The sequence below is a fragment of the Bombina bombina genome, chromosome 7 (genome assembly GCF_027579735.1).
Source record: "Bombina bombina isolate aBomBom1 chromosome 7, aBomBom1.pri, whole genome shotgun sequence".
NCBI lineage: Eukaryota > Metazoa > Chordata > Amphibia > Anura > Bombinatoridae > Bombina > Bombina bombina.
In genome coordinates, this window is record NC_069505.1 from 308,158,336 (window position 1) to 308,177,505 (window position 19,170).

Sequence of the window (19,170 nt, forward strand, 5' to 3'; positions counted from 1 at the left end):
CCGCCGACACCTACATTATCCCTATGTACCCCTAATCTGCTGCCCCTAACACCGCCGACCCCTATATTATATTTATTAACTTCTAATCTGCGCCCCCGCTATCGCTGACCCCTGCATATTATTTTTAACCCCTAATCTGCCGCTCCGTACACCGCCGCAACCTACATTATACCTATGTACCCCTAATCTGCTGCCCCTAACACCGCCGACCCCTATATTATATTTATTAAACCCTAATCTGCCGCCCCCAATGTCGCCTCCACCTACCTACAATTATTAACCCCTAATCTGCCGACCGGACCACACCGCTACTATAATAAATGTATTAACCCCTAAAGCTAACTCTAACCCGAACCCTAACACCCCCCTAACTTAAATATAATTTAAATCTAACAAAATAAATGAACTATTATTAAATAAATTATTCCTATTTAAAGCTAAATACTTACCTGGAAAATAAATCCTAATATAGCTACAATATAAATTATAATTATATTGTAGCTATTTTAGGATTAATATTTATTGTACAGGCAACTTTGTAATTATTTTAACCAGGTACAATAGCTATTAAATAGTTAATAACTATTTAATAGTTACCTAGTTAAAATAATTACAAAATTACCTGTAAAATAAATCCTAACCTAAGTTACAATTAAACCTAACACTACACTATCAATAAATAAATTAAATAAAATACCTACAATTACCTACAATTAAACCTAACACTACACTATCAATAAATTAATTAAATACAATACCTACAAATAAATACAATGAAATAAACTAACTAAAGTACAAAAAATAAAAAAGAACTAAGTTACAAAAAATAAAAAAATATTTACAAACATTAGAAAAATATTACAACAATTTTAAACTAATTACACCTACTCTAAGCCCCCTAATAAAATAACAAAGACCCCCAAAATAAAAAAATGCCCTACCCTATTCTAAAATTAAAATAGAAAAGCTCTTTTACCTTACCAGCCCTGAAAAGGGCCCTTTGCGGGGCATGCCCCAAAGAATTCAGCTCTTTTGCCTGTAAAAAAAAACCATACAATACCCCCCCCAACATTACAACCCACCACCCACATACCCCTAATCTAACCCAAACCCCCCTTAAATAAACCTAACACTAAGCCCCTGAAGATCTCCCTACCTTGTCTTCACCACGCCGGGTTCACCGATCGATCCAGAAGAGCCTCCGATGCCTTGATCCAAGCCCAAGCGGGGGGCTGAAGATGTCCATGATCCGGCTGAAGTCTTGATCCAAGCGGGAGCTGAAGAGGTCCATGATCCGACTGAAGTCTTCATCCAAGCGGGAGCTGAAGAGGTCCATGATCGGGCTGAAGTCTTCTATCAAGCGGCATCTTCAATCTTCTTTCTTCCGGATCCATGGTCATCCCGCCGACGCGGAACATCCATCTTCACCGACGACTTCCTGACGAATGACGGTTCCTTTAAGGGACGTCATCCAAGATGGCGTCCCTCAAATTCAGATTGGCTGATAGGATTCTATCAGCCAATCGGAATTAAGGTAGGAAAATTCTGATTGGCTGATGGAATCAGCCAATCAGAATCAAGTTCAATCCGATTGGCTGATCCGATCAGCCAATCAGATTGAGCTCGCATTCTATTGGCTGATTGGAACAGCCAATAGAATGCAAGCTCAATCTGATTGGCTGATCGGATCAGCCAATCGGATTGAACTTGATTCTGATTGGCTGATTCCATCAGCCAATCAGAATTTTCCTACCTTAATTCCGATTGGCTGATAGAATCCTATCAGCCGATCGGAATTCGAGGGACGCCATCTTGGATGACGTCATTTAAAAGAACCTTCATTCGGACTTAGGAAGTCGCAAGAAGATGATGGATCCGCGCCGGAGGTCTTCAAGATGGAGCCGGTCGTCATCGGATGGAAAAACAGAGAAGATGCGGCTTGGATGAAGATGTTTGCCGGTCCGGATCGACTCTTCTGCCCGGATAGGATGAAGACTTCTGCCCGAAGATGGAATTCTTTAGCCGCCGCTTGGATCCAGACTTCAGCCGGAGGATGGACGTCACTCTTCAGCCCCCGCTTGGGCTTGGATGAAGATTTCGGAGGCTCTTCTGGACAGATCGGGACCCGGTGTGGTGAAGACAAGGTAGGGAGATCTTCAGGGGCTTAGTGTTAGGTTTATTTAAGGGGGGTTTGGGTTAGGTTAGGGGTATGTGGGTGGTGGGTTGTAATGTTGGGGGGGGTATTGTATGTTTTTTTTTACAGGCAAAAGAGCTGAATTATTGGGGCATGCCCCGCAAAGGGCCCTTTTCAGGGCTGGTAAGGTAAAAGAGCTTTTCTATTTTAATTTTAGAATAGGGTAGGGCATTTTTTTTGGGGGGGTCTTTGTTATTTTATTAGAGGGCTTAGAGTAGGTGTAATTAGTTTAAAATTGTTGTAATATTTTTCTAATGTTTGTAAATATTTTTTTATTTTCTGTAACTTAGTTCTTTTTTATTTTTTGTACTTTAGTTAGTTTATTTAATTGTATTTATTTGTAGGTATTGTATTTAATTAATTTATTGATAGTGTAGTGTTAGGTTTAATTGTAGATAATTATAGGTATTTTATTTTATTTATTTATTGATAGTGTAGTGTTAGGTTTAATTGTAGATAATTGTAGGTATTTTATTTTATTTATTTATTTATTGATAGTGTAGTGTTAGGTTTAATTGTAACTTAGGTTAGGATTTATTTTACAGGTAATTTTGTAATTATTTTAACTAGGTAACTATTAAATAGTTATTAACTATTTAATACCTATTGTACCTGGTTAAAATAATTACAAAGTTGCCTGTAAAATAAATATTAATCCTAAAATAGCTACAATATAATTATAATTTATATTGTAGCTATATTAGGATTTATTTTACAGGTAAGTATTTAGCTTTAAATAGGAATAATTTATTTAATAATAGTTCATTTATTTTGTTAGATTTAAATTATATTTAAGTTAGGGGGGTGTTAGAGTTAGGGTTAAACTTAGCTTTAGGGGTTAATACATTTATTATAGTAGCGGTGTGGTCCGGTCGGCAGATTAGGGGTTAATAATTGTAGGTAGGTGGAGGGCGGCAGATTAGGGGTTAATAAATATAATATAGGGGTCGGCTGTGTTAGGGGCAGCAGATTAGGGGTACATAGGGATAACGTAGGTGGCGGCAGTGTACGGAGCGGCAGATTAGGGGTTAAAAAATTTTAATAGAGTGGCGGCGATGTGGGGGGGCCTCGGTTTAGGGGTACATAGGTAGTTTATGGGTGTTAGTGTACTTTAGAGCACAGTAGTTAAGAGCTTTATAAACTGGCGTTAGCCCAGAAAGCTCTTAACTACTGACTTTTTTCTGCGGCTGGAGTTTTGTCGTTAGATTTCTAACGCTCATTTCAGACACGACTCTAAATACCAGCGTTAGAAACATCCCATTGAAAAGATAGGATACGCAATTGACGTAAGGGGATCTGCGGTATGGAAAAGTCACGGCTGCAAAGTGAGCGTTAGACCCTTTCCTGACTGACTCTAAATACCAGCGGTAGCCCAAAACCAGTGTTAGGAGCCTCTAACGCTGGTTTTGACGGCTAACGCCAAACTCTAAATCTAGGCGTTAGTAATTTGTTATGCAAAAAAGCTAATTTTACACATCTCATTAGGTAATTAAGCATGTGCATTTATACCACATTTTCTAACTGAGTATATGAGTAGTATATACAGGTAAATTACATTTATTACAATAACTAATTTCTTTTATATTTTTTAACTAAAAATATGAGTACAAATTTAATTTGTCTTGAGGTATTGGACCCTATTTTTTAACATGTGGGTGGAGGATGTTCCCAGTCAGCATTTATTTAGCAAATAAATTAATTTATTTTTGTAACTTTATATTGTGTGTATATATACACACACACACATATATATATGTGTGTGTGTATGTATGTATGTGTGCATATGTATGTGTATATATACACTCACTGGCCACTTTATTAGGTACACCTGTTCAATTGCTTGGTAACACAAACTGCTAATCAGCCAATCACATGGCAGCAACTCAATGAATTTAGGCATCTAGATGAATGGGGAAGAAAGAGAATTTAAGTGACTTTAAACATGGCATTGTTGTTGGTGACAGACGCACTTTGGATTGTCACACACAACCATTTCTAGGATTTACAGAGAATGGTCAGAAAATTAGTAAATATCCAGTGAGCGGCAGTTGTGTGGAAGACAATGCCTTGTTGATATCAGAGGTCAGAAGAGAATGGGTAGACTGGTTCAAGATGATAGAAAGGCAACAGTAACTCAAATAACCACTCGTTACAAACAAGGTATGCAGAATATCATCTCTGAAGGCACAACACATCGAACATTGAAGCAGATGGGCTACAGCAGCAGGAGATCACACCGGGTGCCACTTTTGTCAGCTAAGAACAGGAAACTGAGGCTACAATTCGCTCAGGCTCACCAAAATTGGACAATGGAATATTGCAAAAACATTGCCTGATCTGATGAGTCTCGATTTTAGCTGCGACATTCAGATGGTAGATGGTCAGAATTTGGCGTAAACAACATGAAAGCATGGATCCATCCTGCCTTGTATCAATGGTTCAGGCTGGTGGTGGTGTAATGGTGTGGAGGGCATTTTCTTGGCACACTTTGGGACCCTTAGTACCAAATGAGCATTGTTTAAATGCCACGGCCTACCCGAGTATTGTTGCTGACCATGTCATTCCCTTTATGACTACAGTGTACCTATCTTCTGATGGCTACTTCCAGCAGGATAATGCACCATGTCACAAAGCTAAAATCATCTTAAACTGGTCTCTTGAACATGACAATAAGTTCACTGTACTCCAATGGCCTCCACAGTCACCAGATCTCAATCCAATAGAGCACCTTTGGGATGTGGTGGAACGGGAGATTCCCATCATGGATGTGCAGCTGACAAATCTGCAGCAACTGCGTGATGCTATCATGTCAATATGGACCAAAATCTCTGAGGAATGTTTCCAACACCTTGTTGAATCTATGCCATGAAGAATTAAGGCAGTTCTGATGGCAAAAGGGGGTCCAACCCGGTACTAGCAAGGGGTACCTAATAAAGTGGCCTGTGAGTATATATATATATATATATATATATATATATATATATATATATATATATATATATATATATATATATATATAATTTAGTATTGATCACTGCAGCTCAAGAAACAACCCAAATTAATAATATTATGTTGGAGAACCTGAGATGAACAAATAGTGTTTATATCTCAGGGTGCTCAGGGGGCATTGATCAAATTAATCAAAATGTAAAAAAGAAAGAAAATTTATAAAATTCAGCAAATCAAGAAAAAGAGAAAAGAATGCCCTAACTAGCACTCTCCTTGCAAATTTAATAAAATATACAGTGAATCAGCATATGAAGGGAGATCTGAGTCTACATAAATCAAGATACGGTACATGAATGCACAATGTTAAAAAAATCTTACAAAAATGTATTAATTACCTACATCTAAAATTAATTCAGCATATATAGTACACCTTAAATATGTTAAAAGACACCTATGGCCATGGTGATAAAGGACCCCAAAAACAATAAGATGTCTATAAGGCTAAATAATTCTTGTACTGACTATTGCAAAGTCAATGATTAGCCACAAACAGTGCAGTGAGCTCCAAGAATTTCCAATCAATTCATCAGTTTTTTACACCATAATGGAAAGTCATTGTTAGAAATATGTCCAAAAATAAAGATGCTTGGATTCTAGTTTGCATATATTAAAGACATCTAATTGGTACAGTCCAGAATAGTAAGGCAGGGGTCTTAATATTAATGACAGAAAGTATAGTTGCGTTTATTTCCAAACAATATCAACCATTAATGTTGCTTAAAGTCATCAGATTAGTGAGCATATGTCGCATAGAGGTGGCTATTGTTAAAAGCAGTTCATGCGGGTTAAGCAGCAAGCAAGTATAGCAGTCTGCTGTAACACCTTTTTTGGCCACTGAGGACGTCAGAACAGTCCAGTATGCAGGATAGCGTTTCATAGAGGTGTGGAAAGGCTACAAGCGGGTAAGCGACCAACAGCAGTTTTGTTAACATACGGATCATCTGGAAGTGGTGAGAATTAGAGGGGCCCCTTAGGCGAGAGAATTACTCTCAGTAGGAGCAGGAGGCTGTAATCAACTAAATACATTTGATCGTGTTGTATATATTGCCTGCTTCACCTTCCAATACTGTGGGACTGTTACTCCGCTTTCTATAACTTCTATTCTTGCTTGCTGCTTAACCCGCATGAACTGCTTCTAACAATAGCCACCTCTATGCGACATATGCTCACTAATCTGATGACTTAAAGCAACATTAATGGTTGATATTGTTTGGAAATAAATGCAACTATACTTTCTGTCATTAATATTAATATTAATATTAATTGGGATTGGGAACTCTTGGAGCTCACTGCTTTGTAGCTAATCATTGACTTTGTAATAGTCAGTACAAGAATTATTTAGCCTTATAGACATCTTATTGTTTCTGGGGTCCTTTATCACCATGGCCATAGGTGTCTTTTAACATATTTAAGGTGTACTATATATGCTGCATTAATTTTAGTTGTAGGTAATTGATAAAAAAAAATTAAGATTTTTTGAACATTGTGCATTCATGTATCTTGATTTATGAAGACTCAGATCTCCCTTCATATGCTGATTCACTGTATATTTTATTAAATTTGCATGGAGAGTGTTGGTTAGGGCATCCTTTACTCTTTTTCTAGCTTTGTTGAATTTTCTAAATTTTCTTTCATTTTTACACTTTGATATATATATATATATATATATATATATATATATATATATATATATATATATACAGTATATATATATATGTGTGTGTGTGTGTGTGTGTATGTATGTATAGATATACAGTATTATTATTATTCTTCTTTATTTATAAAGCCCCGACAGATTCCGCAGCGCTGCTCATGGGTACAAGGATAACAGTACTGTGGAGAAACAATACGATAAAGACACAAAATATTACAGACAAATACAGGGGGAATTGAGGGCCCTGTTCCCGTGGGAACCTACAATCTAGATGGGTAGGAGGATTGGAAACAGGAGGTGGGGACTGCAGAGGTGAGAATGATATTAGTGAGGAGATAGAGGGCAACTGTTAGTTAATTGAAGTTAGTTTGTTAAGTCGGGTGATAAGCTTCCCTGAACAGAAAGGTCTTTATGGAACGTTTAAAGGAGGAGAGGTTAGGGGCAAGTCTGACATCTCGAGGAAGTGCATTCCAGAGGGTTGGTGCCGCACTAGAGAAGTCCTGTAGTCTAGAATGAGAGGAGGTGATGGTAGAGGACGCAAGAAGCAGGTCGTTGTTGGATCATAGGGGACAGGCAGGAGTATATTTGTTGATGAGTGAGGACAGGTAGGGTGGGGCAGCATTGGTGAGGGCTTTGTAGGTCAGGGTGAGAATTTTGAATTTAACTCTGTTGTGAATGGGGAGCCAGTGAAGGGACTCACAGAGAGGCGCAGCAGAAACAGAGGGTCGAGAGAGGTGGATTAGTCTGGCAGATGCATTTAGGATGGATTGGAGGGGAGAGAGGCGGGAAAGAGGGAGGCCAGTTAGTAAGTTGTTACAGTAGTCAAGTCGGGAAATTACCAGGGAGTGGATGAGCTGTTTGGTAGTTTCAGCACTAAGAAACGGGCGAATTTTGGAGATATTACGTAGGTGGTTGCGGCAGGATGAAGAGAGCAGTTGGATGTGGGGAATGAAGGACAGATTTGAGTCAAGCGTTACTCCGAGGCAGCGGACTTGGGGTGATGGGGAGATAGTGGTGCCGCCAACAGTGATAGAAAAATTAGAGACTGGAGTGGAGCTAGAGGGGGGAATTAGAAGTAGTTCGGTCTTGGACATATTTATTTTTAGGTGGTGAGAGGCCATCCAGGAGGAAATGCCAGATAAGCAGTCGCTGATGAGAGAGTTGACAGAAGGAGAGAGTGCAGGGGTGGAAAGGTAGATCTGGGTATCATCAGCATAGAGGTGATAGCTGAAGCCATAGCTGTTGATAAGTTTACCCAGTGAAGAAGTGTAGATAGAGAAGAGTAGAGGACCCAGGACAGAGCCTTGAGGTACTCCAACAGACAGGGACAATAGAGAGGAGGAGTCACCAGCAAAAGAGACTGAGAAGGATCTGTTAGAGAGATAAGAGTGAATCCAGGAGAGGGCAGTGTCACAGAGACCAAGAGAACTGAGAGACCGCAGGTGAAGGATATGGTCAACAGTGTCAAAGGCAGCAGATAGGTCAAGTAAGATGAGTATAGAGTAGTAGCCTTTGTTTTTAGCAGAAAGGAGATCGTTAGTAACCTTGGTGAGGGCAGTTTCAGTTGAGTGTTGGGGATGGAAGCCAGATTGCAGGGGGTCGAGCAATGAGTTAGAGGACAGGAAGTGGGTTAGGCGATTGAAAACTAGTTTTTCAAGGAGTTTTGAAGCTAGTGGGAGCAGTGATATGGGGCGGTAGTTTGCAGGGGAGTTAGGGTCGAGGGAGGGTTTTTTGAGGATGGGGGTGACCTTCGCATGTTTGAAGGAGGCAGGGAATGAGCCAGTAGAAAGGGATAGGTTAAATATGTGAGTAAGAGCTGGAGTGAGGGTGGTAGACAGAGGAGGGATTAGATGTGAAGGAATAGGGTCAAGTGGGCAGGTAGTGAGGTGTGAGGAAGACAAAAGGGAAGCCACTTCACTCTCAGTGGTTGGGAGGAGGGTGCAGAGAGTGGAAGAGGGGGTGACTGGGAGCGGAGTTGGGAGATTGCAGGTTTGTGTTGGGATGTTTCCTCGAGATTGCAAGTATTTTATTGAGAAAATAGTCAGCAAGGTCTTGAGCACTGAATGCAGATGAGGGGGGTGGTGCAGGTGGGTAGAGGAGAGAGTTGAAAATAGAGAAGAGTCTTTTAGGGTTTGAGGAGTGAGTGGGTATAAGAGAGGAGAAGTAGTTGCTTAGCTAAGCGAAGGGCAGAGGTGTAAGGGTAGAGAATGAATTTTTAGTGCATAAAATCATGTTCAGAGTGGGATTTCCTCCAGACACGCTCAGCAGTGGGGGAGCATTTTTGTAGGTGACGAGTTTGTTGGGAGTGCCAGGGTTGGAGCTGACGACGTGGGGCTTTGCGAGGTTGGGGTGGAGCGAGAGTGTCAAGTGCAGCAGAGAGAGTATTGTTATAGTGGGTTTTAGCAAGGTCAGGGCAGGATATTGTGGAAGTGTGGGGGAGGCGTAGTTGAATAAGATTGGAGAGTTGGGGAGCGTCCACAGTGTGCAGATTTCTGCTGGTGCGGGGGCGAGAGGGGGAAGTAGGTTTAGTATCTATATTAGGATTATATATACACACATACACACATATATTATATATATATATATATATATATATATATATATATATATATATATATGTGTGTATGTATAGATATACAGTATATATATATGTGTGTGTATGTATATATAGATATACAGTAAATATATATATATATATATATATATATATAGTATATATATATATATAAAAGCTATAGGCAATATAAATGTTGAAGGTAAAGGGGGAGGGAGGGTCACATCAAATATTTCTTTGAATTCAATTTATTTTCTTTTCAATAGTAATAACACACCTGATAAACATGCGTAATGGGTTATAGCATTTTATTATCGTATAGTTGCTTGTAATGCTTTAAAACCAAAGAGATTTGTCTTTCTAAGGGATTTGAACAAGGGTGTTATTGGTATAGTGGACATGTGTGTGTATGTTTGATTATTGATTTTGCACATTTTTATTAGTGTAAAAGTGCTTTAATTAATTGAGCGGGTAGCGTTGGTATCTGCTAGCTGACACTGCTTTTTGTCATCCAATATGGTAAAATGTAAAGTCAGTGTGTACTAAAGTTTTTGCAGTGCTCTGTAATAAGTCAAAAAGTGTACTCTGTGTATGTATTTACCTTTTGTAATTTGATAAGTAAAAAATAACCCTGTAAATGCTAGACAGAATGATGAGAAAATATTAGTCTAAGAATAACATGTACTGTAGATGTAGCTGTTTAAATATTGACAAAGTGTAAAGTTTTAGTATCTATAAAACAATGGGAGCTGCCATGTTGTAACTTAGGTTACCTTCTCTGCTGTGGCCAATTAGGGACAGTTATAAAAAGATCAAAAGAGTGGGCAGCCAATGTTTGTGTGGAATATAACAGTGTTCTGCACTTTCATTTCTTACAGGAACTGAAAAGCTCAACATTTCAGAATGAAAATACAGGAAAAGGGGACAAAATAAATAATCAAAATATATTGCAGTGTTTTTATATATACAATTTATTATTTTATATTACCATCTCAAAGTGTTTAATTTCCCTTTAAGTATCAATAACTTGGATTGTGATCATAAAATGAACCAATAAACCATGAAAATGGCTGATTGGGATCTTGTTGACATTGTAACACGATTATCTGCAGCTGTTTCAGATAATTATCAATCAACAGATTTTGATCTACTACTAAGGGCTAGATTTATCACAGCTGAGGCGTACAGGGGCATGTATACGTGCCCCTGTACGCCTCAACTCGCCTGTGGCGGGGCAAAATTACCCGCAGGTAATTAATATTGCACACGAGCGTAATTTTGCGCTTGCGTGCAATCCCGCCCCCTGCCCATGCACAGCCAATCACGCGCGGGCAGGAGCTGTCAATCTCCTCGGTCGGACTCGACCGAGGAGATTGAATTTCGAGCTTAGGAAAGCAGCGGTCTGGTGACTGCTGCTTGATAAATCACGGCGAGCAAGTTCTTGTGAGAACTTGCAGCCGTAGGGGCTTGATAAATCTAGCCCTAAGAGTTAAGCTACTGCAAGGAGCCATAAGATACTTCTGAAAACCTCCTTTTCATATGGGTTTGGGGACATAGTACATGTATTTGTTTTCTCTATTTGAAATTTTTGTTGCTGTTGCAGTTGACCGTTATGATTGGGATAGTGCGCATATTTTATTTCTTTTATTGCTTAATTTAACAGTGCAATCAAGATCACATCTCTCAGTGTAGTTTGCAATTATTCTCTAATATAACACGCCTGTTCTCCGTTTTAATGCCATCACAAATACTGCAAAGTATTCTCCAGTTTGGTGTCCTCTTTTATAAATTCTATTACGATCAGCAATTTCAAATGACTGCTGAAGAAAATGACTTGATAATTCATGCAATAGTTAATTTCATCAATTGCTAGTTTAACTGGAAAACTGCATAGACCATAAAGCCTGTACTAAAGAAATATATCCTAATTTTAATAAGAATATTGAAACAATTTTGAACTTATATAATATTTGTATGCCAAGACACAACGTGTCCCAGTGTTATTTTTTTTTAATCACAATCCAAATGATCGATACTTAAAAGGACAGTAAACACCAAAAGTTGTATTGTTTAAAAAGATTTCCCAGTTTTGCATAACCAACACTGTTATGTTAGTATACTTTTTACATCTGTGATCACCTTGTATCTAAGCCTCTGCAGACTGCCCCTTTATCTCAGTTCTTTTGCATTTTAGGCAATTAGAGCTGACACAAATAAATCCATGGGCTTGAGCACAATGTTATCTATAAAGCACACATGAACTAACACCCTCTAGCTATCAAAAACTGTCAAATGCATTGAGATAATAGGCGGCTTTCAAGGGCCTTGAAAGCCGCCTTTCCGCCTTCTTCAGCATTCAGAAGCATTCAAAAACCTCAGAATGCATGAGCCTATTAAGTACCTCATAAGGTTTTTTTAATTTAAGACTAGTTGTGAGTATGGACCAACACACGGAAATTACCACCCAGCCATTTTAGATGACAGATACAAAAGGAATCTGCTTAATCCATGTGTATTTGTTGTCTTACTGCATCACTTTTTTAAAAACAGCAGAAGGTCTGCATGCTGACTGGATGATTTAAATAGCTCTTAATAATCAGGGAGGGGGCAGGGTTAGTCTGGTTAGGATGAGCTATAATTTTTTAATGATTTTATGCATTGATCAATACTTGATTACTCCTGATATTCCCCTGAGAAAAAGTTCAGGTAAGCTGACAAGTCTGAGCTATCTTAAAGTGATGGTAAATCCTAGCGTTTACCATCACAAAACATAAAGACATTTATCTTCTGGACAAGGTACACTGTGATAGCATATAGAGGAGTCCATGAGATGTGACCTAAAGAAAACTGATATCATTCTAAACTAACTGCTAAATAAACCCCCCAAAAAACAGTCAATAGATGATGGTGTCTAGCTTGATGTGGTTTTTGGAATCTGGTTATGAGAAACAATTAGGAGAACATTTCAAGATATAACTTTCTATATGCTTTGCTGCCGCAAACACAGACACAGCTAATGCTCTTCTCAATCCCTACTGCCAACATACCACAGTAAAAGGAATGACCAACTAGCCACTTACTATGACATTAGTGGAACAATCCAATCTGCACAAAATCACAAGAATACCCAAAAGCAGTGCTACTTATTTAGAGAGAGAAATCACTGTTTACCAAAGAGCACACACACCTTGGTGGGAATAGTGATTTCAAGCACTAAATAAGTAGCACTCATCTTGGGCAACCACACGCCAAATACATAGCTCTCTTTTAGGGCCAACTAGCGCTAGATAAGTAGCTCAAAACTCTCCAAGGCAAATTCAGGAAAAATTGGGACACCTGAAATATTGGGGACAGACTTACAAAATGTGTGAATGTCCCAGAACAAATGTTGACTGCAGACCAGTGTGAGAGTGGATGGTGAGTTCACAAGAACTTCTGATAAGAATTCAAAAGCATCCTGATGATTTCTGTAGGTGATACACCACTTCAATCATCAGACAACAGCACAGCCAAAGCAAAGGGAGTACCCTAGTTCTCCTCAGGAATGTTGCACCTAAGCAAATGCTGGCAAGGTTATGGCATCTGTGTTTTAGGATGCAGACAGAATTTTGTTGACTAACTTCTTGCACTGTGGCAACATTGCACAAAGCAATTAAAGAGAAGAGACATGGTAAGTTGAGTCAAATGCATTAACCCTTTTACTTCTCCCTCTGGGGTTTGTGTGATGATCCATGTGGGGGAATCTAGATTTCTTCATGCATTTTTGGCTCCATTTGGCCGCTAACTTTCTACTCCTTCAAGTGAATGCTCATTTGTGCTGGAGGAAGCATAAGGAATCATGTGCAACAAAGGGATTATGGGTTATGTTATTTATGTGTTCCCTTACCTCTGCTCATCCCAGAGAGGCATTTTTTTGGTGGAGAAGGAAACTAGCCGCTAACGAAAGAAGGAGCATGGTTCTGAGACCTAATGAAAAATTACTACATCTAAAAATTCTACAGCAACACATATATCTACCAACTCAAAGAGGGCAAACAGACACTACACTGCAACACATGCATACATTTGTACATAAGCAGAGAATTTCATCTCATAGACACGTTACATGGTTCTTACCTCCCATGTGATGACCAGCTCACTCTTGCTGCCTCCTCCGCCGCTAACATTAGCCGTGGAAACCTCAGGAACTGCCAAATAGAGGGACATGTCAGAAGGAGAATGCTGAGACTGGTGACTGCCATTAGTCCTAGATATTACTAGGAGCATACCAAAAGATAATGTGATATGAGAGCAAGAACAGGGTATAGAAAGAGCATAGGTATGGAAATTGCAATTAGTGAATATAGGGGTAATGCTGACAGACAAGAAAGAGCAAAATATGTGATATTAACAGCAGTGGGTGAAAAATGGGTCTATGTTTTGTGTGCTTGATGCATGATAGATGAAGGTATGGGGAATATTGGTTAGGTGTAAGGTACATTTACAGAAATGATGTGGAGAGCAGCGCATTAAGTCTGTAAGTATACTGTGAGGTTGTGCTCTGGTCATTGTTAGTAATTATGATTCAGCTAAGTCATTTGTGCAAAGTCAGATTTCATACAGCACAGAATAATTAAAGGTTCAGTTACTTTTCAAACTTAAAGGGATAGGAAAGTCAAAATTAAACTTGCATGATTCAGATAGCGCATGTCATTTTAAGACACTTTTAAATTCACTTCTATTTTAAAATGTGCTTCGTTCTCTTAGTATCCCTTGTTAAAAAATGAATACGCACATATCATACACTAGTGGGAGCTGCTGCTAATTGGTGCCTGCACACATTTGTCTCTTGTGATTGGCTAAATAGATGTTTTCAGCTTCCTGTCAGTAGTGCAATGCTGTCCCTTCAGCAATGGATAACAAGATAATGAAGAAAATTTGATAATAGAATTAAATTGGAAAGTTGTTTAAAATTGTATGTTCTATCTGAATCATAAAATAAAATTTTGGGGTTTACTATCCCTTTAACAGTAGTTAATGATGTCTCATGTACACTTAATACTGTCAGTCCATAAACACAACAGCTAAATGTAGCCACCAATCAGCAAGCGCTACCTAGGTACTGAACAAAAAATGGTCCGTCTTCTTAGCTTAAATTCCTGCTTTTTCAAGAGAATGAAGAAAAAATGATAATAGGAGTAAATTAGAAAGTCACTTTAAATTGCATGGTCTTTCTTTATCATGCAAGAAAAAGTTTGTGTTTTGTGTCCCTTTAAGGGGACATTGAAGTTAAATTTCCAAAAAAGAGCGAGATTACGAGTGGCGAACTAACAGTTACACGCGAGCGATATTGGGTTTATCGTGGCTGTTTGTGCTCGTCGGCTATATCTCTTGTATCACAAGTTGAAAGTAAATGCGATCGATTGAGCGTTATTTAATTTAACACGCGTTGGGATAGCGCGACCTCAGAGCTCTGGTTAACTGTTTTACAAAACAAAAAAGTGTCACCAAACACATAAAAATTCATTAAAAAGTACAGTTACACTCATAATAACACTATCTAATGAAAATTATTTTTTTTAAAAATATTGCACAAAAAGTTATAGGGGCTCAAATATATGAGATCTAGGGTGTCGGAAAAAAAGGCAGACAAAGGGCTTTAACATAGAGAAACATATATAAACATATCTAAATGTATGTTTATATGTGTGTACATATGTATTTGTATGTGTACATATGTATTTACAGACATATATACAAGTATAAATACATATGTACTCATATATAGACACATTTATAAGTGCATTGGAGCCATTTGCAGTCAAGTAGATGAAAACATGTTAAAGCATATTTATGCAATATTATTTTTTAATAAATACTGTGTATTTACTGTACATATGTCACATTCAAGTGCTTTGCACATAGCAGAATATGCTATACTAGTCCTAAAGCCCGTTTACAATGGCCATTTTTTGCAGGACAGAAGTCCCACTCCTTGCTTTCTCTCTCTCCCTCTCTTTTGCTCTCTCTCTACTCCCTCTCTTTTGTTCGTTCTCTCTCTCCCCCTCTCTTTTGTGCTCCCTCTCCCCCTCTCTTTTGCTCTCTCTCTCTCCCCCCTCTCTTTTGCTCTCTCTCTCCCCCCTCTCTTTCGCTCTCTCCCCCTCTTTTTCTCTCTCTCTCCCCCCTCTCTTTTGCTCTCTCTCTCCCCCTCTTTTGCTCTCTCTTTCTCCCCCTTTCTTTTGCTCTCTCTATCTGCCCTCTTTTGCTCTCTTTTTCTCCTCCCTCTCTTTTGCTCTCTCTCTCCCCCCTCTGTTTCGCTCTCTCTCTCCCCCTCTTTTGTTCTCTCTCTCTCCCCCTCTCTTTTGCTCTCTCTCTCCCTCTCTTTTGCTCTCTCTTTCTCCCCCCTTTCTTTTGCTCTCTCTCTCTGCCCTCTTTTGCTCTCTCTCCCCCCTATTTTGCTCTCTCTCCCCCTCTCTTTTACTCTCTCTCTCCCCCATCCCTTGCTCTCTCTCCCCCTCTCTTTTGCTCTCTCTCTCCCTCCTCTCTTTTTCACTCTCTAACTCCCCCTCTCTTTTGCACTCTCTCTTTACCCCTCTCTTTTGCGCTCTCTCTCCCCCTCTCTTTTGCGCTCTCTCTCACCCCCTTTCTTTTGCTCTCTCTCTCCCCCTCTCTTTTGCTCTCCTCCTCTCTTTTGCTCTCTCTCTCCCCCTCTCTGTTGTGCTCTCTCTCACCCCCCTTTCTTTTGCTCTCTCTCTCCCCCTCTCTTTTGCTCTCTCTCCTCCTCTCTTTTGCTCTCTCTCCCCCTCTCTTTTGCTCTCTCTCTCTCTCCCCCTCTCTTTTGCGCTCTCCCCCTTTCTTTTGCTCTCTCTCTCCCCCTCTCTTTTGCTCTCTTTCTCCCCCTTCTCTTTTGCTTTCTCTCTCTCCCCTCTCTTTTGCTCTCTCTCCCCCTCTCTTTTGCTCTCTCCCCCCTCTTTTGCTCTCTCTCCCCCCTCTTTTGCTCTCTCTCCCTCCTCTTTTGCTCTCTCCTCCCTCTTTTGCTCTCTCTCCCCCCTCTTTTGCTCTCTCTCCCCCTCCTCTTTTGTTCTCTCCCTCCTCTTTTGCACTCTCTCTCTCCTCCTCTCTTTTGCTCTCTCCCCCACTCTTTTGCTCTCTCTCCTCTCTTTTGCTCTCTCTCTCCCCCTCTCTTTTGCACTCTCTCTCTCCCCCCTCTCTTTTGTGCTCTCCCGCTTCTCTTTTGCTTTCTCTCTCTCCCCCTCTCTTTTGCTACCTTTCTCCCCCTTCTCTTTTGCTTTCTCTCTCTCCCCTCACTTTTGCTCTCTCTCCCCCCTCTCTTTTGCTCTCTCCCCCCCTCTTTTGCTCTATCTCCACCCTCTTTTGTTCTCTCTCCCTTCTCTTTTGCTCTTTCTCCCTTCTCTTTTGCTCTCTCTCTCCGGTCTTTTGCTATCTCTCCCATCTCTCCGCGACCTCAGAGCTCTGGTTAACTGTTTTACAAAACAAAAAAGTGTCACCAAACACATAAAAATTCATTAAAAAGTACAGTTACACTCATAATAACACTATCTAATGAAAATTATTTTTTTTAAAAATATTGCACAAAAAGTTATAGGGGCTCAAATATATGAGATCTAGGGTGTCGGAAAAAAAGGCAGACAAAGGGCTTTAACATAGAGAAACATATATAAACATATCTAAATGTATGTTTATATGTGTGTACATATGTATTTGTATGTGTACATATGTATTTACAGACATATATACAAGTATAAATACATATGTACTCATATATAGACACATTTATAAGTGCATTGGAGCCATTTGCAGTCAAGTAGATGAAAACATGTTAAAGCATATTTATGCAATATTATTTTTTAATAAATACTGTGTATTTACTGTACATATGTCACATTCAAGTGCTTTGCACATAGCAGAATATGCTATACTAGTCCTAAAGCCCGTTTACAATGGCCATTTTTTGCAGGACAGCAGTCCCACTCCTTGCTTTCTCTCTCTCCCTCTCTTTTGCTCTCTCTCTACTCCCTCTCTTTTGTTCGTTCTCTCTCTCCCCCTCTCTTTTGTGCTCCCTCTCCCCCTCTCTTTTGCTCTCTCTCTCTCTCCCCCCTCTCTTTTGCTCTCTCTCTCCCCCCTCTCTTTCGCTCTCTCTCCCCCTCTTTTTCTCTCTCTCTCCCCCCTCTCTTTTGCTCTCTCTCTCCCCCTCTTTTGCTCTCTCTTTCTCCCCCTTTCTTTTGCTCTCTCTATCTGCCCTCTTTTGCTCTCTTTTTCTCCTCCCTCTCTTTTGCTCTCTCTCTCCCCCCTCTGTTTCGCTCTCTCTCTCCCCCTCTTTTGTTCTCTCTCTCTCCCCCTCTCTTTTGCTCTCTCTCTCCCTCTCTTTTGCTCTCTCTTTCTCCCCCCTTTCTTTTGCTCTCTCTCTCTACCCTCTTTTGCTCTCTCTCCCCCCCTATTTTGCTCTCTCTCCCCCTCTCTTTTGCTCTCTCTCTCCCCCATCCCTTGCTTTCTCTCCTCCTCTCTTTTGCTCTCTCTCTCCCTCCTCTCTTTTTCACTCTCTAACTCCCCCTCTCTTTTGCACTCTCTCTTTACCCCTCTCTTTTGCGCTCTCTCTCCCCCTCTCTTTTGCGCTCTCTCTCACCCCCCTTTCTTTTGCTCTCTCTCTCCCCCTCTCTTTTGCTCTCCTCCTCTCTTTTGCTCTCTCTCTCCCCCTCTCTGTTGTGCTCTCTCTCACCCCCCTTTCTTTTGCTCTCTCTCTCCCCCTCTCTTTTGCTCTCTCTCCTCCTCTCTTTTGCTCTCTCTCCCCCTCTCTTTTGCGCTCTCTCTCTCCCCCTCTCTTTTGCGCTCTCCCCCTTTCTTTTGCTCTCTCTCTCCCCCTCTCTTTTGCTCTCTGTCTCCCCCTTCTCTTTTGCTTTCTCTCTCTCCCCTCTCTTTTGCTCTCTCTCCCCCTCTCTTTTGCTCTCTCCCCCCTCTTTTGCTCTCTCTCCCCCCTCTTTTGCTCTCTCTCCCTCCTCTTTTGCTCTCTCCTCCCTCTTTTGCTCTCTCTCCCCCCTCTTTTGCTCTCTCTCCCCCTCCTCTTTTGTTCTCTCCCTCCTCTTTTGCACTCTCTCTCTCCTCCTCTCTTTTGCTCTCTCCCCCACTCTTTTGCTCTCTCTCCTCTCTTTTGCTCTCTCTCTCCCCCTCTCTTTTGCACTCTCTCTCTCCCCTCTCTCTTTTGTGCTCTCCCGCTTCTCTTTTGCTTTCTCTCTCTCCCCCTCTCTTTTACTCTCTTTCTCCCCCTTCTCTTTTGCTTTCTCTCTCTCCCCTCTCTTTTGCTCTCTCTCCCCCTCTCTTTTGCTCTCTCCCCCCTCTTTTGCTCTCTCTCCCCCCTCTTTTGCTCTCTCTCCCTCCTCTTTTGCTCTCTCCTCCCTCTTTTGCTCTCTCTCCCCCCTCTTTTGCTCTCTCTCCCCCTCCTCTTTTGTTCTCTCCCTCCTCTTTTGCACTCTCTCTCTCCTCCTCTCTTTTGCTCTCTCCCCCACTCTTTTGCTCTCTCTCCTCTCTTTTGCTCTCTCTCTCCCCCTCTCTTTTGCACTCTCTCTCTCCCCCCTCTCTTTTGTGCTCTCCCGCTTCTCTTTTGCTTTCTCTCTCTCCCCCTCTCTTTTGCTCTCTTTCTCCCCCTTCTCTTTTGCTTTCTCTCTCTCCCCTCACTTTTGCTCTCTCTTCCCCCTCTCTTTTGCTCTCTCCCCCCCTCTTTTGCTCTATCTCCACCCTCTTTTGTTCTCTCTCCCTTCTCTTTTG

General features: G+C 40.6%; 1 protein-coding gene across 1 annotated transcript in view; it reads right to left on the bottom strand.

Moving 5' to 3' along the window:
- Nucleotides 1-19,170, bottom strand: part of LOC128666372 (contactin-4-like) — a 438,445-nt gene that overhangs the window by 31,756 nt on the left and 387,519 nt on the right. The window contains exon 17 of the mRNA XM_053720931.1: nt 13,528-13,598. Within this exon, the coding sequence (XP_053576906.1) occupies nt 13,528-13,598 (71 nt within the window). The remainder of the gene's footprint in view (nt 1-13,527; nt 13,599-19,170) is intronic.